The sequence below is a fragment of the Colossoma macropomum genome, unplaced genomic scaffold (genome assembly GCF_904425465.1).
Source record: "Colossoma macropomum unplaced genomic scaffold, Colossoma_macropomum, whole genome shotgun sequence".
In the NCBI taxonomy this organism is placed as follows: domain Eukaryota; kingdom Metazoa; phylum Chordata; class Actinopteri; order Characiformes; family Serrasalmidae; genus Colossoma; species Colossoma macropomum.
In genome coordinates, this window is record NW_023494785.1 from 10,584,521 (window position 1) to 10,612,087 (window position 27,567).

The following is a 27,567-nucleotide window of genomic DNA, read 5'->3' on the forward strand; positions in this document are numbered from 1 at the left end:
AGAGTTGGAAAGAGAGAGAAAAAACACCAGTCAAAGAAAGTGAACTGCTATGAGGGAGAACCAAGAGAGACATATGCTGTGTGTGTGTGTGTGTGTGTGTGTGTGTGTGTGTGTGTGTGTGTGTGTGTGTGTGTGTGTGTGAGAGAGAGAGAGAGAGAGAGAGAGAGAGCGAGAGAGAGAGCGAGAGAGAGAGCGAGAGAGAGAGAGAGAGAGAGAGAGTGAGAGAGAAAGAGAGATAGACTGAAAAAAGACCCCAGTCAAAAGAAAGGAAACTGCTATGAGGGACAACCAAGAGAGACATATGATGTGTGTGTGAGAGAGAGACAGAGAGAGAGACAGCGAGAGAGACAAAGGGTGAGAGAGACAGAAAGAGAGAGCGAAAGAGAGAGAGACCGAATGTGAGGCCGGGTAACGAGACGTCGCCTTACTTATGCTTCAGCCGTCTCATTTCAGCAGTGTACAGTGAGAAGTTGTAGTTACGGTGAGGAATATTTATTCGTCTTGCTTGTCTTGGCTCTGGTGGTTGCCTGGAGACCCGGCGGAGCTGAGTGAGTGGAGCTCTCCGTGGTGCTGAAAGCCGAGCGGCCTGGAGAGCGTGAGCAGCTTTTTGGACTGCAGGGGAAATGAAAGCTCTCCATTCACATGGGCTCCAGCTCTGAGCCACCCACAGCATCCAAAACAAGCAGCGCTGAGACAGCGCCTCAATGGATATATTGAACATGCACACTTTCCTGCGGAGACCCGAGTTCACCGCAGAGTAGATGGAATAGAAAAGCAGGGTATACGATACAAATTATTATTTACTGAAAGCCATCTTAAATGATATGGGTTTATATATATATATACATATATATATATATATATATATATATATATATATATATATATATATCCTCAATCAACACTGATTAAGAAAGTAATTCTGTGGACATCCTACATTGCAGAGAGGTGGACATACTAAACACTCATACCTATAAATCTATCTGTCTTTCTTTGGCAGATGTTAAGAGACATGGATAAAAGCTCCAAGCCTAGCTTTTATTCATCTTTGAGGAAAGTAGACTGATCTCCACCTTTCATATAACTCTCACTAGCTTCATCTATAGAGAGTAGTAGTTGTCGATTAACCCTGATGAAGAGCCAGCAGTTCAAGATCTTAAACATTGCTGCATAAGAAAAAGCAAACCTCAGATGCATCACTGCTCAAGATAAAGACTGAATTTTACCAGGTAATAAATACGAGACTTTAAGAGATTCTTATTGAGCCCAAACTTTCCTGAGGCCCCTCATTCACAACATCAGAAGATGGGAGAACAAAATAAAAATACGAGTCAATGCACAGTCACTAAACACTGGTTTACTATACACATATACACATATATATATATATATATATATATATATATATATGGCTCTCAGTGTATTGTATTATATTACATTGTATTGAATTGCATCGCAGAGTATTATATAGAATGGCTATCAGAGTATTGTACTGTACTGAATGGCTCTAACAGTATTGTACAGTACCGTAGTGAATGGCTCTCACAGTATTGTATTGACGCATATTGTATTGAATGGTGCTCAGAGTATGGTATTGTAGCATACTGTATCAAATTGCATTGCAGCGTATTGTATCGAACAGCTCTGACAGCATTGTATTGCATTATACTGTCTCAAATTGCAATGCAGGGTATTGTATTGTTTTAAATTATATCATGGGGTACTGTATGGGGTATCGAATGGCTCTCAGGTATTGTACTGTAGCATACTGTATTGAATGATTCTCAGAGTATCATATTGTACCAAATAGTATTAAATGGTTCTCAGAGCATTGTATTGTGTCAAATGGCTCTCAGAGTATTGTATTATAGTGTATCGAATGGCTCTCAGGGATTTGTATTCTATCGAATGGCTCTCAGGATATTGTACTGTATCGATTTGCATTGCAGGGAATTTTATTTTATCATATTGTATTAAATTGTATTGTAGGGTATTGTATCATATTGTAACATTGTATTGTGACTCCAGTGTTAGTTTGTGAGTAGTGTGTTAACCTGGGGCAAACATATTGGCTATTGGCTACAGCGATGACTGGGACACTATAAAGCACTGACTTTGTTTCAAATATTGTATTGCCGTTTATAATGCCAAATGCTGTAATAAAGTAAAAATCTAAAAATTGACATAAGGCACGTTTTAAGCCACTCATTATTGCCTTATGTATTGAAATGGACACCACTGTTTCATATCGAACTGTATTATGAATTTTGTGTATCATTAAAGAACCTAATATTTCAACTAATAGCCTATATTATTAGAGCAACAGCTCAGTTGGGAGAATGCAATGACAGGTATCCTAACTGAAATTAATTTCATATGGTGAAGTATTCTTTTTCTTTTTTTTTTCATTTAGGCCCATAAGTCATTAGTTACACCACTGATCACAGATGAGCATGTTTTGATGAATCAAGGTATTGATGTGATCCAACAAACATGAACAGATGTAGTCACGATACTGCAGTCTTTTAATGTATCACAAAAAATATTGCAATTGCAATATTTATCGGTATAATTGCAATGTGGTATTTTCTTCATTATGTGCAGCCCTACCACATTGTCTCTCTCCCCATCCCTCCCTGCTGCTGCTACTGCTACACGACTGCCTCCACACAGCCAGCTGGCTCCAGGCTTCAGCCCCAGAGGAGAGCTGTCAGTCCAGGCCTGCAGAATCACTACAGGGCCAAAAGAGTCCAGAAAGAGAACAGAACTGTCACATCATTACAGAAGTCTGGCTTTGCAAGGATGACAGCAGAAAGCAAAGGAGGCTGTGTCTAATCTCATTTTGCTAGGATATAAAACTACTGCATTAATCCACATCAGAGCTCATTTTTCATACTGTGCCTTTGTGAATGCTCCTCCAGAGTGGCTAGCACCATATCAGAAAATAGAAGTGGACAGTATGACAATACATTATATCTAATATGTTATGTTAAAAATTGTGTGTGTATGTCACAAAACAGATCTAATCCTCAAATCTGATTGGCTGAGGCTCCTCCAGTAATGGTCAGTGTTTGGATTTACTGAAGGGTTCACTGTAAACTACAACATATAAAGTATAGAATATGTTTCTTATTTGTGTTACAAGCTTCAGTTGTACATGTTTTTGGTAAATATGCCTTGTGGGAAAACAAATGTAAGGCGCTGTTAGCTTGATGCCAACATACCTCACACAGTCACATAGATTATATTAGCAATATAATTACAGTAGTAACGTGATAAGAAAAGGTTGCTCATAAGCAGGACTGTTCAACAAAATTCTCAAAATGTGATAACTAAAATATTTAAAATGAAAATAGATCGAGATACAGCATTTCTGGTTAGCCTTTTCCATGACTGTCCTTTCCTGTGAAAGCCACAATAATATATCTAATGCAGTCAGAGGTTGAGCTGTTGAGATTCCGTTCCCAACTATCTGTATCTAATTTGAAGAAATAATTATGATTTTAATCACCTGGAACGGTCAAAATGCTTTTCCTGCTGCTCTGGATTGCTAGCTTGCATGCTTTCCACTGCATTTATTTCTGAGAGCAAACGTTATTGAGTTGGCCATCCAGAGCAGAAAGAAATATAATAAAACTGCAAAGGGCATTAAAACTAATACTAAACTTCGGATATAAACTAGTTTTTGAGGGTCTTAAACAACTTAAAAAACCAAACCGTGGTCATTCCTATATAGAATATCTTCAAATGAAAATTTTGTGGCGTACTGCCACTGGCTCACACTGCTGTGGGCGTGAGGGAGGCATGCAGAGCGGCCACACGCAGAGGCTCTTGGGAGGTGCCACTCTCACGGTAGGAGAGACATTTCTTGTAAACAAGTTGTTGTTGTTCACGTAATGAGGTGCTAATGTGCTGCTCGCGCTTTGCTGTGTTGGGCTGTGGGGTAGCAGTGTCAGTGTTACTGCCTACTATAAAATGAGAAGGTATGGTTAGAAATGACCTGCCTGCTTCCCCGCTGTGTCAGCTAGTGTGAGCGGTGGTTCTGACTTGTTGACTCTCAATAAAAAAGCTTTTGCCATTAAAGCCCAATGTTTCCCACATCTTATTCTGCACCAGTGCCACAATATTCAGTAGTTGCAGCCCTACTCAAAAGGTGACGTTTTCTGCAATAAACACAATTTAAAACACTTAAAAGTTCATGAAATGACAGCAATATATAATAATGAGTGACTGAAAGTCTTCCTCCAGCAGTCTGTGGTTGCTTGGCAATGACAGCAGACTATAAACAAGCTACATTTCTTGGCAGAAGACTTTTTCGTGATTATGGTTAATAATACATTCACTTAGTTATTAAACATTTCATCATATTATATGTTACTCTGTTTTGTGTCCTGCTTAACAATATGCCTTATACTAAATCACAGTAAAGCATGGCTTTATTGGTTTAATTTGTTTTATTGTCAGTCCTCCTAAACCGCTGAACAACTGCATGTATCATAAAAAAACACAACTATAGACAGCCTGTAAATAAACAGAGTATAGTAACTGCATACTGCCTAGTAAAACAGTAACCGTTTATTTTGGCAAATACAAAACAAATGTTTTTCATAACCTTTTAAAATGAGGCACTATTGTTTAGCTGGTGCAGTTCTAGCTGTTTGCAAAACTCTAAAGAACTAAATATTGTGATGCATATTGTCTACAGTTAAATGAAACATGAAAATTTCTTCAAATATTGCCCACCCTTAATACAAAATACAAAACAATCAATGCACAGACGCCTGATCATTGTGGAACTGTTTAAGCAGCCCACAGTATGGAACAGTTTCCTCATTTGCTTTGAAATTAAAGATGTAATGTGATTTACATATCTCTGTATTAAAGGCACAGCAGGGCTTTAGTACTCAAGTCACGTCTCAGACTTGAGATGTTTTTTATTGTCTCAGACTTGTCTCAGTAGTACTGAGACTTGTGACAGGATGTTTAAACAGTCATCCTCATAAATGTTATCTTTCTACTGAGTACATAACAATGTAAGTAGTGGTTGGTTCATTTCTGCCATTTTGTGATGTTTTAACAATGTAAATAGATTTGTTTTAGCTTCATTATACCTCAACTTGTTTTCCATTATTTATTCTGTTAAATCCAAAATTTTAAAGCATTGTGTCGCAGATGTATCTAGTCAGGTTTGTGTAGGCAGATACAGCTGTCAGGACTAAGCTAAATCAAACATCTGTTCATGAGGTGGGTCTGTCCATGTAACTCGATTTTTACAGAATTTGACAGTCTGGCATTACTGTAATGTTCAGTCTGCTGTTAACTGCTAACTCACTATTGCTAGTACTAAAAGGCAAACACTTGCACCTAGCCAGCTAACTAACAGTGTGCATAGCTTAATATCACTAATCAGGGTTAAACTGATCAGTGATGTTAGGTAGGAATGTTTGTTTACAGTTTGAAACACATGCTTCCAAAATCTGGATGGTTCAACCTGGCAGTAAAGAAAAGAGGTGAAGCATTTCACCATTTTTTTCTGTATGAACTGTATACTCTCTTAAAACCAGGAGGCAGATGGTCCAGGTAGATAAAAGAACAGGAAGGGTTCCTGATGCCAAGTGAGTGTCATTACTGACTGGTACAGTTCATTTTTGCTAATTTGAAGGCTTTAGTTTGATTTACATTCAGTAGATATCTTGATAAAGATAAATTCTGATGCCCAAACTGACCAAAAATTTAAAACTGCCCTTTAATTAAGAAATCAAGAGAGAAACAAATAGGCTTTCTTTAAATTACATTTTCATGATATTTCATGATACAGGCATTGGTTACATTATTTCAAAGTGAGCATTAGTTGCATTAATTCAGAGTGGGCATTGGTTGGACTCACTCAGAGTGGGCACTATTTAGATTTATTTAGACTGGGCATTAGTTTGATTAATTCAAAGTGGGCACTGGTTGGAATCACTCAGAGTGGGCACTGGTTAGATTAATTCAAATTGGACATTGGTTGTTTAATTCAGAGTGGACATTGGTTGGGATCACTCAGAGCAAACACCGGTTGGATTCATTCAGATTGGGCATTAGCTGGATTAATTCAATGTGGCCATTGAGTGGATCCATTTAAAACAGGCATTGGTTGCATTCATTTAGAGTGGCCACTGAATGCGAGGAAATTTTCAATCCATACCACATTTGTGTTTGTAAGGAGAAGAGGAGGTATTTTATTATCATTTGAATTTGATGGAGCTGGATTTATCGAGCAGGCACTGTGGCATTCCTTTAGAGTGGGCAACGGTTGAATTTATTCTGAATGGGCACTGGGTGGATTTATTCACAGCAGTCCTGGTTGGATTTATTTAAAGAAGGCATTGGTTGCATTCATTCAGAGTGGGCATTGGGTGGATTCTTTCAAAGCAGTCCTGGTTGGATTTATTTAGAGCGGGCACTCGTTGGATTTATTCAAAACGGGCAATGGGTGGATTGATTCAGAGCAGTCCTGGTTGGATTTATTTAGAACAGGCATTGGTTACATTCATTTAAAACAGGAATCAGTTGCATTCATTCAGTGGAAGCTCAATGCAAAGAAACTTTCAATCCTTATCACGTTTGTGTTTGTAAGAAGAGGAGGTATTTTATTATGATTTGAATTTGATGTTTTGAGTTATTTTTGTACAAAGTTTTGTTTTGTGGGAAGAAAATCCTTTTTTAGATTTTCCAATAATTTGTACTGGAAGGAGAAAAAAAAAAAACAAATGAAGGCCTGTTCATGAAGATGACTACAGCCCTAAGGCACAGTAGGAAAAACAACCTGTTTAATTCTAAGGGATAAAGAAAAGTTGGAAAATGGTGAAGTAAAAGGGAATTTTGACCAATTTTGGTAACTCAGTATGTGCACCTCAGGAAAAACATAAAGTACAAGATATTGGTCTTTTGGAGCCCTAATATCAAAAATCTTTAGAAATCACAATAGAGCTATATCATATGACAAGTATGGTGATAAAATAACACCATGGGGCCTCTAGTGATTCCCAGCCTGAGTTAAGATGGAGCTTAAAGAATTAGCAAGAAAGTGAACCAATAAAAGTACATCAATGAGGAAGCACAATTCCCGGATGAGCAAAAGTTGCATAAATATGTCTCAAAAGTCCTTGAGGAAAACTGGTCTTTTATGAACTCTCCAAAGCACACTTGCTTGGAGGTATTTCATGAGAAAATGAAAGAAGACACAAAGGACTGCTCTTTTGACGTGCTTAACTGAACCCATACAGTCTTACAGAGGTTGCCTTTACAGGCTCATTCTGCATTACAGTCACATCACCTCTCAGCCAGTCATCGCAGACATGCTGCCTGAGTTATCCTGGAATGCCATTTTTAGCACTCCACGACATCCCTCGCAACAAAGCAGATGTCTTGGACTCAAGATTCAGACAGTTTTTCAAACGGCTCTGTGTGTCTTCTGCAAGATAATACCTTGATGTCTTTCAAAATAATAAAAAAATAAAATAAAAAAGCGGCTTAGATTGTGCAGATGATATGATAGGGGGTACAATTTTCTTGTTTTCTGTCCTCTCCTCACAATGACCTTCAGAGAGAGAAAAACACGTCCTGTATGACTTCACCCCGCTATGGCAATTTATCACTGTCACATTGGCCATGCATACACACATTCTCATGATCTTTTGATGTGTCCTACCGTGTATATTTGCAGCTGTTATGTTCATATGCCCTCTAATCTGTACTGTTGTAAATGTCCCATCCATTTAGTTTACATACTGTGGATATGTAGACTTTGCAACACCCTTTGCGGCTGCATCTTTGTGTTTATTTGTATTATTTGCTTACTATTTGCATCTGCATTGTCAGTTTATGTGTGCACCAATTCAACCAATACAAATTCTGATTGCTTGCAACTGACATCCTTGCTCTGTACACAAATACAGTACTGTGCAACAATAAGCACATTTCATTTCTTTAATTTCCAGTCAAAATGGCCAATAAGTACAAGTTATTCATATTTCAGGAGATATTACTGAGTTTAGATATAAGACAATCCACTTGCATAAGGACAAAAAAGGCAGAAGGTCTGGTAGACCACCAACACTGTCCCCAACAGTACTTAAACCTTTTATCTTTGAGAGAGAGGAGAAAATCAACTTCTACAATGTAACCAACTTCTAAGACTGAACTTTGGAGGTGTGGAAAAATTCCCTGCAGATTTCCTCTGAAAAACTTAAAGCAAGTCTCCTGAAAAGAAAGGAACCTGTAATAAAGGCAACGAGCGGACACAATAAATACTGAAAATATTGATATTACATTTAGTTGTTGAAGCTACTGTGTAATTTTCTGTTAAATATATTTTTTCAGTTTTTTGAACTTAATGTCTGTTATGAAGGTTGGTCTTCACGAGGACACACGACACATGATTCTCACAATTATATTCCAATTACTTAATAAAAACAGAAAATACTGTGCCCATCATAAAGCTGATTTTACAGTTTAAAATGCAAGCTGGACATTATTGTTGTGGCTGATTAAAACTAGGCAGGTTGGAAACAACAACAGATTTGCCACCATGCTAACCTTAGCTTGATTTCATAACAAAAGAAACTACACTAGATCTAGATTTCAAGACATATTCATTGAGCATACAAACTAAATATCATCTGAAATGAAAAATAAACTCCAAAAGTTTCCATATTTTTACAAACACTAGGTTGAATTTTCCAGTCCTAATGCCACAAGAACTCTGAAAATCCTGCTCTGGATCACCTTCTGTTTTAATTAATTCAAAAATGTAATTAATTATGCAAGCAAGGAGCCAGACAGAAGAAAGAGACAGAGAGGTGGATCAGAAAAAAGAAAGAGAGATAGAGAGAGTGAGAGCAAGAGAGAAAGAAATAGGAGAAAACTCAAATGATGGACATGTCCACATATCTGGCCTTCTGGAGAGCCGCAGGCTAGCAGCCCACACACTGCTTCTTAGCGTCTGTCTGTGAAATGGCTTCTTTAAGCTCTGACGCCAGGCGCAGGTGTTGAGGTGAGAGAGGACTGTGACAGTCATGTAGTTGCATTCTATAACAAACAGCGAGTTTTGTGTGGCTTCATTTAGGCCTTTTAGCATTCTCCCACATTCTTTCAAATCTTCTGCGAGTTAAAAACAACAATACCCGTTTCTTATTTGAAGCAGACAAAAATAAATCCTTCTGCTTTCGCCCCGGGGTGAGTGAGCGTGAAGAATAAATGTCATTATACATTCGAGGAGATGGCTGTGATTTACCATAAGATTTAGACCATCTGCTCTGAGCTACTCCAGAGTAAAGAAAGGGCATATGTTAGATTTCCTATGACAGCTCCAAATATTACCACCACCACTCGTTCATTTACATTTTTACACTGTCTTTATGCATCTTAATGCATGTGTTGGTTATTTCTTATGCTGGAAGCCACTTTTCCCATGGGTGGCAGTGGCAGGAGGTGGTGTGTGTGCAGGGTAATAATGAAAGAAGCTGAATGTTACCCCTCCTCAATCACAAAAATGCACAACCAGCGGTCTTCATAACCAACACTGCATACTCAAGATGCATGTACCGCTGGGTAAACCATCAACACAATACTTTCCCAAAGACCCAAGTGTCAAATTTATTTGGGAATTAATAATAACAAACCTTTTCTGAGGTGCTTAAATGTAATTCATGAGACTAGACTCCATTTTCAAGTAGCATAAACCCAAAGCATTTATCCAAATTATGCAAATTTGTCAAATGCACAGTTTTTATTACTGTATCCACCACATGAACATACAAATATTTTTCTGGTATAATCAGAGTCTACAGAATGCTGCTACTGATAATGCTGACAATCACAGTTACTGCTTTTTTATGTATGCAAATGTTTCATATGCAAACGAAAACTAGCAGCAGAGCTGCTGGAGTTTTTAAACACTGTGTCCACTCACTGTCCACTCTATTAGACCCTCCTACCTTGTTCGTCCACCTTGTAGAGGTAAAGTAACATAGGATAGCTCATTTGTTTTGGTCATCCTTTAGCCCTTCATCAGTGGTCACAGGACGCTTTTGGCTGGATATTTTTGGTTGGTCGGCTACAGTCCAGCAGTGACACTGAGGTGTTTAAACCTCCAGCAGCACTGCTGTGTCTGATCCACTCATACCAGCACAACACACACTAACACACCACCACCAGGTCAGAGAATGATCTACAATCCAAATAATACCTGCTCTGTGTTGGTCCTGTGGGGGTCCTGACCATTGAAGAACAGGGTGAAAGGGGGCTAACAAAATATGTGCAGAAACAGATGGACTACAGTCTGTAATTGTACAAACTACAAAGTGCTGATAAAAAGGACAAGGAATGTAGAAACAAGGAGGTGGTTTTAATGTTATGGCTGATCTGCTGTGTGCATAATCTGGGATGACCCTTCACTTTTAATAAGGATCACAGTCATGTTACTGCAGTGCTGTCTGATGCAGCTGACCAAGGGAGGTGACGCTGGAGGCGGCGCAAGAGAAAACAAAAGCGGTTTCTTCCATTCTTATGTTTCTAGATAACAAATGGCACCAAGTTACCTCAGACTGCAATGGCTACAGCGGGAGGGGATCAAGGGGCCGCTGTGTTTTTATTTTCACCTAAAACGTGGCTCCAAAGACAACATCCCTGACTTATCCATTCAACTAAACAGCTTAAACATGATTTGCACTGTATGTATGTTACATTTTCTGTGCTTATTTTATTCTTTTTATTTGTGGCTTACTGTTATACAGGTTATGACAAAATCCATACCCTATGAAGAATTTCAACCAGTATGCTGAATGAACCACTACTACATAAAACTTGTCTCATGCAAGTTTACAGGGATAAGAAGAGCTGTACAAAAACATACACACATACAAATACATGAGTATAAAAAAGCTACAATTTGCAAGACGTTTAAAAGACTTGAATGGCTTGAATGCAAGTGGATGTTTGCATCAGCTTGTGATTAATTAACTAAACTGACTCAGAAAACAAAGAAAATGATTACATCACTTGTTCGTTTAATAGATTTGGATAATGATTAATGTTCAAGTACAATATCTATTTATCAACCTAAACTGTCTGAATTAAACTATCTTTAATTAAATTACTCCAATACAACTCCCAAATCTAGCCCTAATCCCAGACCAATCCATCCATATTCTAGTTTCATATTCAGCAGAGCCACAATAACTAACAAGTTAGCACTAAATGACTATGGTCCACCTCTAAAGTGGCACTCAAGTGAAGCTGGACTCATTAACCAAAATATATGTGAAAAGTTTCAGAGTTTATGCACAACAAATGAGAAAACCAACAACTAGTGAGGAGTTTATCATGGTCCAGTCATTGACGTGGACACACCTGCTACTGTAACCATTTTAATACCTCCCGCTTGTAAGTTCATCTCTTGATGTAGAACCTACAATGGGGAAAAAGGTCTTTTGTGCATTTATTCCTCCTGTTCTGTTTAAATTGCTGACACGTGGCACACTTAGTTTGCCCACTTTCATTCACACACATCAGTAAGGGATGGCCTTCTCGAACAGCAGAGTGTGTCACTGTGTGCTCATCATTCATTTGTGTGTCCTTGGCTACCTTCATCTTGCTTCTGAAGAGCTCAATGACAGGCTTTTTTATACACACAGCGGCACGGAAAAAAAATACCTGTTTACCAACTTACTCGCACCGAATACAAACAAGGGCAGTGCGCCAAAGGACTTGATGCTGCCTGGGGTCAGAATGCCATTTAATCACACCAACAAACACGGGCAACGGTAGGCCAAAACAGGCAAACAAAACAGACACAGGCCAGTACAGATAAACAAGGGCAGACAAAGGCAGATACAGACAAATACAAGCAGACCTAGCCAAGTACAGCCAGATACAGAGAAACCTGGACAAATATGGGCAAGTAGAGGCAAATACAGCCAAAAATAGAGGAACCAAGACTTGTATTAAAGGTGCTTTTCATCACTGCACAGAGCAACCGAACCAATAGGGATCTGGAAAAACATGCCTTTTGTGAAAACAGTTGCTTCATTTCATTATGTAGTTTGCATGTAAAATACTCTGAATGAGTCCATTTTGAACTAAAGATGCTTTGAGTTATGAAAGGACAGAGAGAAGGACACATTAAGAAGGAGAGACAGTGAGAGAGGGGGGGGAGATTCTTCAGATTCTTGTTCAAGCTCAACAGAGTCTTGCAACCCCCCAAACGCTTCTAAATAGCCACCAATCCCTGTCTCTGTATCTAACCTTGCAAAACCACCAAAAACCAATACCTTCTGGAGTATCCCAAACCCTACTGGACAATCCATAATCTTTGTTAGATAACTCCAGACCTTTCCAGATAACCCCAAACCTTGCTAGATACTCCCAGACCTTGCTAGATAATTCCAAACCCTGCTAGATATCCACAAACAATGCTAGATAGCCCCAAAAAACACTGCTTAGTTAACCCTAAATCTTACTAGATAACCCCAAATCCTGCTAAATAGTTCCCCAAAAACCTGCTGGACAACCCCAACCCTTGCTAGATAACCCCAAAACCCTGCTAAATAGCCCTCTGAAAAGCTGGTAGATGACCCCAACCCTTGCTAGATAACCCCAAACTCTCCTAGATAACCCCAGACCCTGCTAAGTGCCCTATGAAAAACTGGTGGATAACCCGACCCTTGCTAGATAACCTCATAACCTGCCAGATAACCCCAAACCCTCCTAAATAGCCCTTCGAAAAACTGGTAGATAACCCCAACCCTTACTAGATAACCCCAAAGCCTGCTAAACAGCCCTCTGAAAAACTGGTATGTAACCCCAACCCTTACTAGATAACCCCAACCCTCCTAAACAGCCCTCTGAAAAACTGGAAGATGACCACAAAGCTTGCTAGATAACCACAAACTCTCCTAGATAACCCCAAACCCTGCTAAATAGCCCTATGAAAAACTGGGGAATAACCCCAACCCTCGCTAAATAATTCCAAACCTTGCTAGATAGCCCCAACCCTTGCTAAATAACCTCATAACCTGCCAGATAACCCCAAACTCTGCTAAACAGCCCTTCAAAAACTGGTAGATAACCCCAGACTCTGCTAGATAACCAAAAACATTGCTGTATAACTCCAAAACCTGCTGGATAACCTCAAACTGTTGGATAATTTTAAACCCTGCTGAATTATGCCCTAAGTGCTGCAGGATACCCCCTAACCCTGCTGCATAACCATGTTGGATGAAGCTAAACCCAGTTCAATAATCCCTAAATGCTGCTGTATGACCCCAAAAACTGCAGATAAACCCCCCTAAACCATGTGATGTGCAGCACACAGCAGTCAGCCCAGCAGCTCTCTGCTTCAGTTGAATCTAGAGAGGCAGTGATCAGCTTGTGCTCACACAATATGTGGCGCGTGAAAAAGCAGAAAGATGAAACACAAACCCTGCCTTAAATGAATGAATATTGCAGTGTGGAAGAAGCTCCAGGGATGTGAAGTTAATTGGTTTAAAAGCCTGTGATATGATAGTGTGCAGTGATGCATAAAAAGAGAAAAACAAACATAAACACTCAGAACATGGCCTGGCTTTGATATTTGGCAATATAAAATAATCGTGCCATTGGATGACGACGATCAGGCTGGGAGGAAGATTAATCTCTGCTAAATCAGAGGTGGTGGAGTGCACATGCTAAAAATAAGATGTTGCCAGCCTTTCACCGATACAGCAGCGACAGACTGCTCAAAATGCCTGCAACATCCTGACACCAGAGAATTCTCATTCTCCGAGCAATATCAAAATTTTGCTCATTTCACAAGCACACTCTCTCACTCCTTCCTTCTCTCTCTCTCTCTCTGTCTCTCTCTCTCACTCACACATGCATACATATATACATACATACATACATACATCTTAAGCAGTGAATGCATAAGCACACTAAAAATGAAAGTTACAGACCTCAATCTCAATCATATTACAACATTACGTCACTATATGACAATTAGTAATGATATAGACCATCTTGCCTTACATAAAATTTGTCATCTTAGGGTCTATAACTAAAAAGATGCAACGCTTTATGCAATTAGTTCCAAATAACACTGCTGCACATATCAGCCAAAAAAGCACAGGAGCAAAGAGGAAAGAGCAAAAAAAGAACTCCAAATAGGCCGCTGAGCTCCGCTGGGGATCGGCTAGTGGCATTTCCAAGAATTCTGTCCTCATTAGAGACACGAACCAGACGACAGTCTGTAGGTAGCATTTATCTTGTTGTCTTGGGAATGTGTGTTAATATGTGTGTCCATGTGTATCTATGCGTGATTGTGTGATTGCATGGTGTGTGTATATGTGAGTGTCTGCATGCATTGATTGGTGGCAGACTTATGAATTTGCACCTACGCACAGCATCCCACTGATGAGCCCCAGCGAGACCTGAGAAGCCCAGGGAAACTCATTTGCTCTGACTGGATATTTCATAAAGCATTGCCACTCATTAGAGCGATATCCTGCACCCTAACTACTGCGCAGGCACCAGTGGAAGAAGCCAGTCTCGTTCAGCACCACGGAGAGCTCCATTGCCGGAGAAGCAGCTAGCCGGAACATTTCTATGCCAGCAACAGTCCGAACAGTTCACTTTTTGACTTTGAAGAAATATTAATGAACAAATTGTTTTGTGAGAACTGTGAAGTCCACTGGGGATGGTTTTATGTATTTAGAGTGTGTAAGGCATTGCTAAAGGAGCCTCTTCCATTTATTCAGAGTACATTAGGTAAACATCATTTGAGATAAAAATAAATGTGAACATTTGGCTACTATATCGCTGGCTAACACGGCTAATATATTAGATAAGGATTTAATTTAAAAAAATAAATAAATAAATACATGCATACATAAGCTCCAGGATGTCTGGCAGTCCAGGCCAGTTACTACCATATCACTGGGAGATTTGAGAGTTCGATTCCCTGCAATGCCACAACCACCTGTAGCATCTGCTCTTTCTGGGTGGGTAAAATGACCCACTTTTATCACTCAACAAGATGCAAGCCAACACGGGCATCTGCTGACTGACGTGACAGAATTAACATTTAACATTCTCCTCCAAGCGTGCTGAGCTGTCCTATGACATCGCCTTAGCTGCTATTGGAAAAAATGTGGTGGTGCCTCATATGACTCGGAGTGAGCACGTGCTATCTTTCTCCCTCCCAGTCTGGCAGAATCTGTGATGAGAGGAGACCTAGCTAGTGGGCAGACTTGACAATGACAAAACTGAGGACTGAGTAATGCGCCCCCACACAAAAGCCAACAAACAAAAAAAATCTGTCGAAACCTTTCTCCAAGTTTCTTGCAAACACCTCCAATGTTCAGTCTTAATAATTCATTCTCATGAACCAAGTAATCTCAGTTTAGTTTAAAAACCAGTTTAGACTCTTCCATCTTAATCTTACTCTACTTTCTGTACTCTCAGATGTCTAATTTTGATGTTTTAGTGCAATTTTTTTCTGTTTTGTCTGTTTCTTTCTCTCAGTGAGGGCTTCGTGGCAACTACACGCCCTTTCAGACTCATAGCGCTGAATTGTCTTCTCACACTGGAAGGATGGACAGAAACACCTGTGGATTTTTTCAGATCTGAAGCAAGAGTGGAGCTTGACTTTCTCCTCTCTCTCTCAAAGATGATGTTTTAAGTACTGTTTATCTGATGGGCACAGGTCTGGTGGTCTACCAGGTCTTGCACTGTTGTAGGGAGTCCCATTTTTCCCATAGCTTTCACTACATTTTTGAACTCCAGTTTTGGAAACGCCTGTTTTTGTTTTTGTTTTATTTTTTTTCCATTTATTTTCTTCCCCCTTCTTTATGCAAGTGGATTGTCAGGAAACACAAACATGTATTTTAATTCTCTCTCTGTCTCTCTCTCTCTGTCTCACAGACATAAACATATGGACAGAGGGAATTTGAGCTGAACCTGATCAGCACATTCTTCAGCCTCCAGCTCTCCAGTGTTCACATATGTTGCACTACAACTCAAAATCCCCCACCACTAGAAGCCACATTTTAAAGAGCTCCTCTCCTGAAAACTAACATACAAAAAAAAGACGGAAACGGAGCAGCACTACCCATTTTAACAGTGCAAGATCCAACTCACTTTGACAGACTCTGCCAGCTCTTTATATGTCTGACATGAGACGCAACAAAAGCTGCTCTGTTCAGCTTCAGTTTTGAACGAAAGCAAAAGTGAGGCGGAAAAATCCATGCACTGGAGAAAGACCTCGGTCACCTCAGGTGCGGCCGAGCCCAAAAGTAATTTCAAAGCAATTCGCATGTCTCCAAGTCAGGAGTCAATGTAGTCTCCTTGCAGAGGACATCACCTTTGCTATACATATGGTTACATTATTACAGCGTTTTTTGGGAAGGCTGTTGATCATGAGGAGGACTCTGATTATGATGATTATGTTCTTGATGTTTATGATAATTATAAGCAGCAAAGTTCAGAAAAGAGATCCACTCCCATCCTACTTGTTTTCGCCTTCTGAAAAGGACAGTGTGGACCCCCCTCCCACACACACACACACACAAACACACACACACACACACACACACAAACACGCACACCCTGTCACCACAGATCATGTCTTCAGCTCCTGAACCATCCTGACATGCTCGGACTGGAACCTTAAAGGCTACGACGCACCCAGCCAGACTTGGAGTTAGTTAGCTGCTGCTCCAGTAACTGTTAGCGAGCTGACAGACAGATAAACACCAGTCTAAGCAAATATCAGTATGAAGTTGGCTACCAATGCGCCAGCTTCTAATTCGAATTTCAAGTTCCACCTTAAATGTTGCAGCAGTTTCGTTCCAGCGTCTACAAGGCGCAGAGTGTAACTGCTGCACCATTTAAGGTGGAACGGAAAATTCGAATAAGAAGCTTGGAAATAAGAAACAGACTTCGGCTTCATCAAACATCCACTGACTAACGGGGTCTCGTGAGTGAGGAGCTTTACGGAAAAAAGTCACAGACAGCCTCTCTGCCACCTGTCTCACCGCGGGCTTCGTTTACCAGAAGCGAAGCGCACAAGGTACGTTTCACTGACAGATGCTCGAAACAGCCGAACCGCAAGCAGCGCCTTCAAACTCTGCAACTCTCCTACGCCGCGTTTGAGCGAAGTTGGCGAGACTCACATCGCTGATTCCGGCGCTTCCCCTTGTACATGGTCATCCTGAACGGGTCCAGATTGACGGCTTGAAACTCCTGTCTGTAGCTACACGAGGTGGAGGACACGACGTCGCTGCTTCTCCCCTAAAACAGAGCCGCCGGTCCAAAGGTGAGGCGAAGCTAAACCACCGTGTTCGTGTGGACCATACCACTGTGCTCCTCCAGATAGGGGGGCGTGGGGTTCGTTGTTCTAGCACAGTGGCTCTCAGTCCTGATTTTGGAGCACCACATCTTGCAAAAAAGGAAAGATGTATAGTAACCTCCTATTTTTTCTGTATATATATAATTTTATACGATAGTAATACTTTTGCCTTCTAAAGTGTTTCTGCAGTACTGTCTTATAATCGTCTATAATAATGTAGTATCTTGCACTCAAAAACAATAGTGCCACGAGGTTCTTTGAGCTACATCTGTGAAGAACCACTTTTGGTTCCCTAAAGAACCATGTCTGTTAAAGATTAGTGACTGTGAAGAACCTTTCAAAAAAATTAAATAACCTTCACACACACCCTTAAAATGGTTGCTCAACGGTTCTTTAGCAAATCGCAATGAATATATATATATAGAACCGTGACAACCCAATTTAATGCACGAATGGTTCTTCACTTGGTTTAATGACTCTTCTCTGTTATGAAAAGATGTTAAATATGGTTCTTGAAAAAAAACTTTTAATGCTTCTATAAAACACCACAAAGGATTTTGGTAGTATATAAGAGTGTAAATGTTCTATAACAATTTCTATTTCAGTATGGTTCTCTAAAGAAAGCAAAAATGGTTCTTCTGTGGCATTGCGCAAAGAACCCTTTTTTGACACCATTAACCACAGTCATTTCTTCAATTTACCACATTTTACTGTTAAAAATACTGTAGCATTACCAACTCTACAAGAAACTGCCCTACTTGGTTTTAGCACTGTTTTCCATATGTATGAGTATGTAGGCACCAAAGATTGCCACATTTGATCCTTGTGATAGATTTGAGGTTAGAGGTGAAACCCTGCAGGAAGGCACAGCTCCTGGAGAAGTGTTGGTCACGACTGCAACAGTACCAGAGTTTTGACCATCCAATGCACACAGCGTGTTGTTGCTAAACAGCACCTCAGCAGTAGCCCCAGCTTCATTCTGCATTGCTTATATTTTCTGGCCGTGCATATTCTCTGATATCAAGTGTTTGAATAGGGCTGAGCCTGGAGGCAGCGTTCTCTATCCTAATGCATGCTCTTGACAGTAAAAACATCAAGAAGACAAATGGACCATTGGCTTGAGACCAAATTCAGAATCACGGCTTCTCTACAGTGCTCAAACTAAGGTCAGTCTGTTAGAGTCCACTTTCAGAATTGTCTTGTGAGAGCAGACTGACTTTTTTATCGGCATTAGATGTTTTAAATTAAGTATTTTGTCTGCTGCCTAAGAAGTCAAAGCGTTCTCACAAAAATAAATGAAAACGTTCTGTATGCAATTTCGCATGAAGGAATTGATAGGTCAATTTTCGGGATCTTCTCCACCAAGAGCTATGAGGTCAAAGTTTAACAGCCTGTGAGACGCTTCTCACAGAAGCAGCTACAGCTCCTCAGACCAAGACAAACGTCTCATCTTTCACTGGGAGATTGCGTTGCTAAGGAGACAAGGGAAGGAGAATGTATATTGTGGATATATTGAGCTATTTATTGCACTTTTGGTATCTGTGTGGGGGTTGGATGACTTTCTTTTAACCAGAAATAACACTGAAAAGCAAGTGAGTAATATCCAGTGGCACTGTAGGAGATAAGCGAATTAATTCACTCTAAATCGCACCGCCTCTCCAAAGCTCGGCTTAAAAATGACACCACGGTGTATTGTCCTCAAGCTCTGCCAAGGAACAGGCAGGAGTGTATACAATACAAGCAAATGCATTGAATGATCTCCTAGAGAGGTAAACTACAGTCCAGCTAGGTCACCTCTTAAACTGCAGTGATTCAGTTATTATTCATAACACTTAATATTCAGTGACTATGAAGTTTTCAGTAACTATGTTGACTAAACATAGTTTTTAGTAAGATATAAACAAAGTTATTCAGAGTGGTTTGATGTAAAACGTAAAAGGCCATGAACATGCTGCCTGATGTTTGAGACATTGTTTTAGGATAGTTTTGAGGTTTTGGCCTATAGTGTATTTGTAAAATCCATTCAAGGCAGAGAGGTACATGCAGGGTGTTGTAAGGCAAAATAACCCCAAAGAAAACTTTTTTCAGATTGACTTTACCATTTTACATATAAAACACATGTTGGTTCATTGGTTGTTCTGGATAGTAATTAAAATTACTATGTGAGTGTTGCAGACATTGCAACCCCTGGTTCCTATCACCACCACTGTAAAGAAATCCAATTCAGTTAATGTCTCTACAATCTACCATTTCATATCAAGCCACTCTGAATAGTGGCACAGCTGTCTATCATTCCAAGTGATGCTACAGCCATCCGTGGCTGGGAATTGAAAAAACCCAATTGCCTTTGCTCTCTCTGGGTGGGTAGGATGGCTCTTCCTCTCCCCCGCCATCACTCAGTGTAATGCTAGCCAACACAGGCATCTGTTAGCTGACATAACCGAATTGGCATTTCATGTTCTCCTTCAAGCATGTCCAGTGATATATCCAATGACATTGTGTTAGCAGCAGTTTGAAAATATGCTGTGGTGCTTCACCTGACTTGGAGGAAGCGAGTGCTAGACTTCACCCACCTAACACTGGTGATACAGTCTGATTAGGGGAGACCTAGCTAGTGGGTGGAACTGGACAGGACCAAATTGGGGAGAGAACTGGAAAAAATGCCATAACCACTGAATTATCCATGTGTCAAATTGAAGACGTGCTGACAACCCAGTTTTTTTGTGAAAAAACAACCATGTTTGATAGAGACTTGTGAGTGTGAAGAAACTTGCACGGGTTTCAAGAACCTTCACATAATGTAAAGAGTCTACACCAATTTTAGGGTTCTTCACAGAACATTTGCAATATGTGGAGGTTCCTTGCAGTTTAAAAATGTTACCTGCATATCTCCTTTACAAAAATGGTTCTTCCAAAAGAAACATTAAGTGAAAGACTTTTTAGGGAACCAAGACTGGTTTTTCTATGGCATTGTGCAAAGAACCCTTTTTTGGCACCTTTATTTTTAAGACGTAGTGCAGCATGCTGGGAAAAAAATAGATTTCTTTACCAACAGTTTTACTGTGTACTGAATTGTAATGACTAGAACTACCATTGCATATTCCACCAGCATGTCAATGACTGTAACTCAAACATTACTGATGTTACTACTAGACCTACAATTAGTGCCACAAGTAAATAATGTAATGATTGTGGTTAAAAACACAGAGACAATAATAAGAGAGTTAACAGAGGAAAAAAAATAAAGTAAAATGGCATTACACTCTTTTCCATTAGTTCTTCATGTTGACATTTTTGCAGTTCTCTTGCGCCATCTGCTGGCACAGGTGCTGAATTTAAAAGCATCATCCATTTTTTGTCACAGTATGAAGCTCCTGCAATACTACCTGTCTTAAACGTTGAGGTGTGCTTAATGGATTTTTTATCAATGATGTAATCTAAAGATTGTTATCTAAGAAATGATGCATAAATGTTGTGTCCTCTATCTGCACCATGTCTTACTTTGATTACATCTGCACCTCAGTGGAAAGCACTGCAGGGTTCTTTGCCCTAGTCTGCTCTTTCTTTTTATAGCTAAACGCTTCAAAAAAAGCAGAACAGAAATGGCCAATTATTTCTGTAATACATCTCCACTTCTGTTGTAATTTCCAACATTTTTCCTATTTAGAGCAGTATTTGGAGAGACATACCGATACCCAGAATGGGACCTAAATGCCAAGACGGTACTTTGCTCAGCATTCAGTGGGCATTGAGAGCTGTCTGGACAAGCACTTAGAATTTCTTTTTTAAGTCACACAAATTGCTAATGTTCTTGACACTCCTTTGTTTCGTAAAGTGGCAGTCATTACTGTGGACCAGAGTGGGTATTTAAACATTCACTCTCTGACTTTGCTTAGTCACTGACCAGTGGTGAAATGGCCATTGCACAGCATCACAAACATGTTGCATCTAAAATTCATGCTTCATTCTCGTCGGTAAAACATATCCACTGTTAAATAATTTATATTGAAGATACACACACTTAAAATAAAGGTGCCACAGCGGGTTCTTTGAGCAATGCCAAAGAACGAACACTTTTGGTTAAAGAACCATGATTGAAAAATGGATTTTTAAGTGTGACTTTTAACTTTAAAAGGCTTAAAGACCCTTAACATAACATTCACACCTGTCACTGTGGAGGTTAATCACTTTATTTTAGACTATAAGAACCTCAAAAACAGAAGAACTTCAGCTCTTGTGCTGATAGATGTTCCTATGCTGATAGGTGCTGCATGTATGAAGAACTTCTGCAGTTCTTTAGGAAATTCAGTACTGAGGGAGTTTTTGGATATAATACTTTTTGTTATTACTGAAATTCATTCTTAACACAACGTGTTCTATATAGTACTAAAAAATGGCTTGCAAAAACCTCAGAACCTATTTTGGTGCTACATAGAACCATTTTAAATGGTTCTTTAAAGAACTATATACAACAGGTTTAGAGAAGAACCATTCAACCATGAAATTAACTATTTATTCTTTGAAACAGTACTTTGAGTTGTCACGGTTCTATAAACAAACGTTATTTTTACTAAAGAAGCCTTAAGGAAACCACAATAAAGGTGCATAACAAAACGTTCTATACTAATGTAACAGTTCGTCCTAGAACCTTTATACATTATGCAAACTTTAAAAAGGTTCCTCATACTCACAAATCTCCTTTACAAAACAGGTTCTCTAATGAAGCATTCATTAAAAGGTTTTTTAGGAAACCAAAAGTGGTTCTTCTATGGCATCACATAAAGAACCCTTTTGGCACCTTTATTTTTAAAAGAGAACATAAAAACTACAACACAAACTAACTGAAGTGGAGTATCACCTTGGAGTAAATCTATCATATCTCGTATCGTGTCTCCTCATGAAGGCAAGAATAACTATGGTTAGAACCTCCTTGGATTCCCTCCAAAGTCCTTCAGAGCTACATTTGCTGGAACGTCTGGGCTGTGGATATATCAGTATTGGCTCTAGTTCATCTACTGACGTTTATAAATCTCTCCTGAAGGCCTGCTAAGACTCTTGGGCTTATGAGTCTGTCTTTTTTTTAGTGTTGTATTATAAGCCTTTATATACTTTTTTATCTTTAGATATTTCTGTTTTTTTATCTATCTATCTATCTATCTATCTATCTATCTATCTATCTATCTATCTATCTATCTATCTATCTATCTACCTACCTACCTACCTACCTACCTACCTACCTACCTACCTACCTCATGCATTTTGCTGATCATTGTGTTGTCTTTTAGGTTGTCTTATTTTAGTTTTCCATTATTATTTGAATTATGTTGAATTCTACTGTTTTCTTAATGGGTGTTTTTAATGGGTGTTTTTGAACCATATTGCTGAAACTATGTACAATATGGTAAAAACATGTCTTGCATCACACAAATAAAGCAAATAAAACAGACAGAGACTTTCAACTAACAACAAATGCACTAAAATGTATGGTAGACACATTTACTGTGGTGTTAAAAAAATAGCACAGAGATGCATGTTGTGTTGTTTCTGCAGTATCTAAACACTTTTGAAGCCGTTCATATTACAGTCAGGTAATGTTCGTAGGTATACTCAGGTAGACCCCTGTAGAGAGCTCTGATGAAGGTACTGTTACTGTTTTCAAATGGAAAGTCAATCAAAACAGATCATCTGCCTTTTCCTTTAATACTGACTCTGTACTGATCTCAAACCCTTATCTTGTGTGTTTTTCTCCTTTTGAGGGTTCACAAAGTCTTTTATTGAGTGAAAAGCTTATCTGAATAAAGAAATGCTTCACTTCTAAAGAAACAAAGAAAAGCTTCAGGTCTAGAAAAAACGAACAAAGGAGCTTTTATCAAAACATGGTGCATAAATGAAAGTTATATTCTACAAGACTTTCAAATAATACAGTGTTATAATGGGTCATTTTTTCACTGATAAAAAGAAAATCAGATGTGCAAGAGTGCACCCTGGTGGACTAAACTGAGTAATACAGCTAAGAATCTAAAAGCCTGTTATTTAATTAATATGCAGGCCACCCAGGAAAGCTAAAAGCTTTTATCAGGCTTGGTGCATTAATAAGAGTTCCATTCAAGACAAAGTGATGTGAAAATTACAAAGCTTGATTCATTCAGGGGACTAAAAGCAAATGATGTAGCAGCAAATTCAGCTTTAATACTGTTACTTTGATTTTGATGGATTTTCTAACAGCAGGATAAATCTATGTGGACTTTATTGTGCACAGTCATTAGTCACCATTTGCTATGATTAACGTTTACACTGAAGAAAGGCTGGTGGAGGTGTGTTGCTGTTCTCAAATTCATAGAAAGTCTCTGGGACATAAAAACAAAACAAAAAAAAACTGTGACCAGGCCACACCTAAAATGAAATTCTGGCTATGCCACTGCAGTTGTATGCAGCAGTTTGGCCACCGCTGAACTATTTTACACATGCCACACACACACACATTCACTGATCAGGCATAACATTATTACCACCTCCTTGTTTCTATGCTCATTGTTCATTTTATCAGCTCCACTTACTATATAGGTGCACTTTGTAGGTGGACTGACAAGGTAGCAGTGTCTAATAGAGTGGACACTGAGTGGACACAGTGTTTAAAAACTCCAGCAGCACTGCTGTGTCTGATCCACTCGTACCAGCACAACACACATTAACACACCACCACCATATCAGTATTACTGCAGTGCTATGTTAGGGTCCATGGGGGTCGTGACAACTGAAGAACAGGGTAAAAGGGGGCCAACAGAGTATGCAGCAAAACAGATGGACTACAGTCTGTAACTGTAGAACTACAAAGTGCACTTATACAGTAAGTGGAGCTGATAAAATGGACAATGAGCATAGAAACAAGTAATAATGTCATGCCTGATCAGTGTGTATATATATATATATATATATATATATATATATATAGTAAACTAAATGCTTTTATATTAACAGTTTCATTGTAAAACTAATACAAATACACATTATCATTCTGATTCAACACTAGGAAATCACTGCGTAAACTTGCAAGATACCAACCAGATTACATTCAGTGCACGCACATGCTCACTCTGTCTCACAAACACAAACTCACACACACACAAGACATTCACACTCGAGGGCAGCAGAGTGCAAAAAACCACATTATAAAAATATTCAAATTTTTGCAGAATGCTATTCAAACAGTCATTAGAGTCTGACTAATCGAATTCAGCTCGAGCTCTATCGCTCTCATACTCACTCACCCACACAGACAGCAATAATACAGTTGACCCCCCCCCCACTCCACCACGACACACACACCAAACCACACACCGCATGACTCCAAAAAAATAATGGAGCTTCAAATGGCAAAAGCCTCAGCCATGGAATCCTATTTGGAGAGGCGTAGGCATTTTTATTTCTCTATTCATCTGTTGAGGAAGTAAATTGTCTTCAGTCCTCCTCTCACAACAGCCCCCTACTATTATTTCTCCACCCCCACTAAGGCTTGCTTTCATCAAGTAATGCAGCTGGTAATGAAGAAACTATTATCCCCCATAGCTCAGCTCTGGAGTGATGATATCCGGCATGCTGGCAGCGGCGCTGCGATCAATACAGCGTGCCTGATGGATGGCATGGTGTGGTACTGAGAGTGGCAGCTTCCTGTCTGCTCGAGAGGAGAAGGAGAAAGACAGCACAGATTGGATTTAGACTCGTGGCATTCTGTAATAAAATGTCTGAACACGGCAAAGAAAATAACACACTAGAGTAGTGTGGCTAGTGTTCTTCAAACTTCAGTGAGAGGTATCTTACATCAGTGGCATATTCTAACTTTACTAAGAGGTATTCTTTAGTGAATACTTAAATGAATTAATGAATTAAGTAGAAGCAGATCCTTAAAAAGAGGTTGTTTATCAAAGGCAATTATTAAATATAGGACCATGATAATCTAAAGATTTCCATTTGAATGCATGTTTAAATGGTTCTTCACCATGTTGTATATTGTCATTCAAAGAACATTTTAAAAATGGTTTTAAATAAGGGTTATAGAGCCCTATTTATATTATATAGAACCCCTTTTTTAAAGACAAGTAGGAGTAAAATGTATCAAATCCAATACCAGTCCAGTACTGAGTTCCCCAAATGCAAAACTTCTTGGTACATCCAGCAACTATCAATATAGGAACTGAAGGTTGTTAGCCTACCTTCCCTTTTTGGATTTTGGGAGTGTTTGGATCTGCAATAAAGTGGAGCAGAACCCACAGAACAGAATGAAATGAAAGTCTAAAAAAGAGAACTATTAACTCTGTGAATGGCTGAGGTGGAACTGAGTAAAAAGTAGATTACTTTCCTTACACATTTACTTGAGTATTATTAAAAAGGCAAAGCTTCAAGTTACTATTTAACTTAATACATCAAAAATTGCTCCTAAATGCTTGTAATTGAGTAAATAAACATGGTTAATTCCCACCTTTGGGTGTAGCCTAATATACATAATAGTTAACAAACAGCCTATCCCTATCTGGTTAAAGTAGGGTTATGGCTTCTCTGAGCTTTCTACCCACACAAGTTTGCTTGTCATGAGTTGTGGAGTTGTTGAGTTATTGTACTTTGGGTCTCTATACTTCAGTATTGAGTATTATTGACATTAAAGGCCCTGAATGGTGTAGCACCCCCTCCTGACCTCTTTCTCTCCTTTACTGCTGCTCATACTCATAGAGGTCTTCTGTTGCTGAACTCTTGGTGGTGCCTCTATATAAATGCTCCACTTTTGAGGGGAGATCTTTTAGTGTAACATCCTTTAAATTATGGAACGTTCTTCCTTCTTGCAGAGACTGCTTCACCCTCTCTTTCATCAAAGACCACCTCAAAACTTTCCTGTTTTCTCAGTACTTTCATTCTTCTTCTCTCTTCTAATATCCTCCTGTCACCCCATGTTGATGGCTCATAGTCTGTTTGTCTTTTGTTTTTTCCTTTTTTTCTGTTGTAACCTCCTCTTTAATGATATGCCCCCATTATTACAATAAACCCTTTGTTTATTATAATCATGACTCCCTTATTGTAATGTTACAACAAAACATAGTTAACTCTTCAGTTAACTATCATGACCTTCTGCACGCTTATGATGTGGTGTGTATTTTTTTTCTTTCTCTTTATGATTCCTTTGTATATTGTCATCATGACTTCCTTAATGTAAAGTAGCCATGGGTATGTGAAAGATGCTATACTATATATATTTTACTATACTATATCTTCCTGCTAGTGAGTTGAGTATTTTATTATTAAAACATTCAACCAAATATCAGTTTTAAATGAAACTACCCACAGCTCTGTGAACTGATCTGTGTGTAACAGATCAGTACCACTGATTAGTCACTGCAACAGACTCTGCTGAATCACACATCACCTAACAAAACAAACAGAAATAAAAAGAAAACTTTTCATTCATTTAAGTAAGATATACAGTGCTATGCAAAGGTTTGGGTGCACTTGATCAAACCCGGGCAGTGTGTCTCCACTAGACTGATGACGGTCCTTAGAAGGTGGTCCCTTTCCACTGATGAACTCATGTTTCTGATAAAAAAGCCACTGAGGTCTTTCAGCCTAATGAACTGGCAACTTGTTGTAATGACCTGAAAACTTTCATGCCATGTTATGTCAAAGACATGTCCACTATTCATTGATGGTGGGAGGAAAACAACAAGAAAGAGAAAGCAGAGATGCAGAGAGAAAGTGAAAGAGAGAGAGTAATACAAAAAAGAGAGGGAGATTTAGAGATACAGAGAGAGAGAGAGAGAGAGAGAGAGAGAGAGAGAGAGAAGGAAATATAGAGAGGTGGAGAATTAGAGGGAGAGTGAGAAAGAAACACAGAGATGCCAGGATAGAAAAGGAAAGAGATAAAGGTAGATATGATGAGTTAGAAAGATACAGAGGAAGAAAGAGATAGAAATAAAGAAAGAGAAATGGGATAGATGGGGTGCACATATAGAGGAAGAGAGACAGAAAAAAAGCAAGAAGATGAGTGAAAAAGGCAGAAATATGGATAGAGGGTATGAAAGGCTACTGAGAGGTAGAGGTACTGAGAGAGAAGGGAAAGAGGGATATATAGAGAAAAAGAAAGGGAGAAAAAGGCACAGATAAAAATACAGACAGACATACAGTCGTAGAACAGAGATGCAATACACCTTGTTCCA

At 39.2% G+C, this 27,567-nt stretch overlaps 1 protein-coding gene across 2 annotated transcripts in view; it reads right to left on the reverse strand.

The window, feature by feature from the left end:
* Positions 1-27,567, reverse strand: part of LOC118816153 (RNA-binding Raly-like protein) — a 148,330-nt gene that overhangs the window by 31,806 nt on the left and 88,957 nt on the right. Inside the window, exon 1 of one of the 2 annotated variants that reach the window (XM_036582672.1) lies at positions 17,193-17,311. The exons of the other annotated variant lie outside the window; for it this stretch is intronic. Within the exon in view, the coding sequence (XP_036438565.1) occupies positions 17,193-17,229 (37 nt within the window). The 5' untranslated portion in view covers positions 17,230-17,311. Of the gene's footprint in view, positions 1-17,192; positions 17,312-27,567 lie in introns of those variants that run through there. 2 annotated transcript variants of the gene reach the window in all.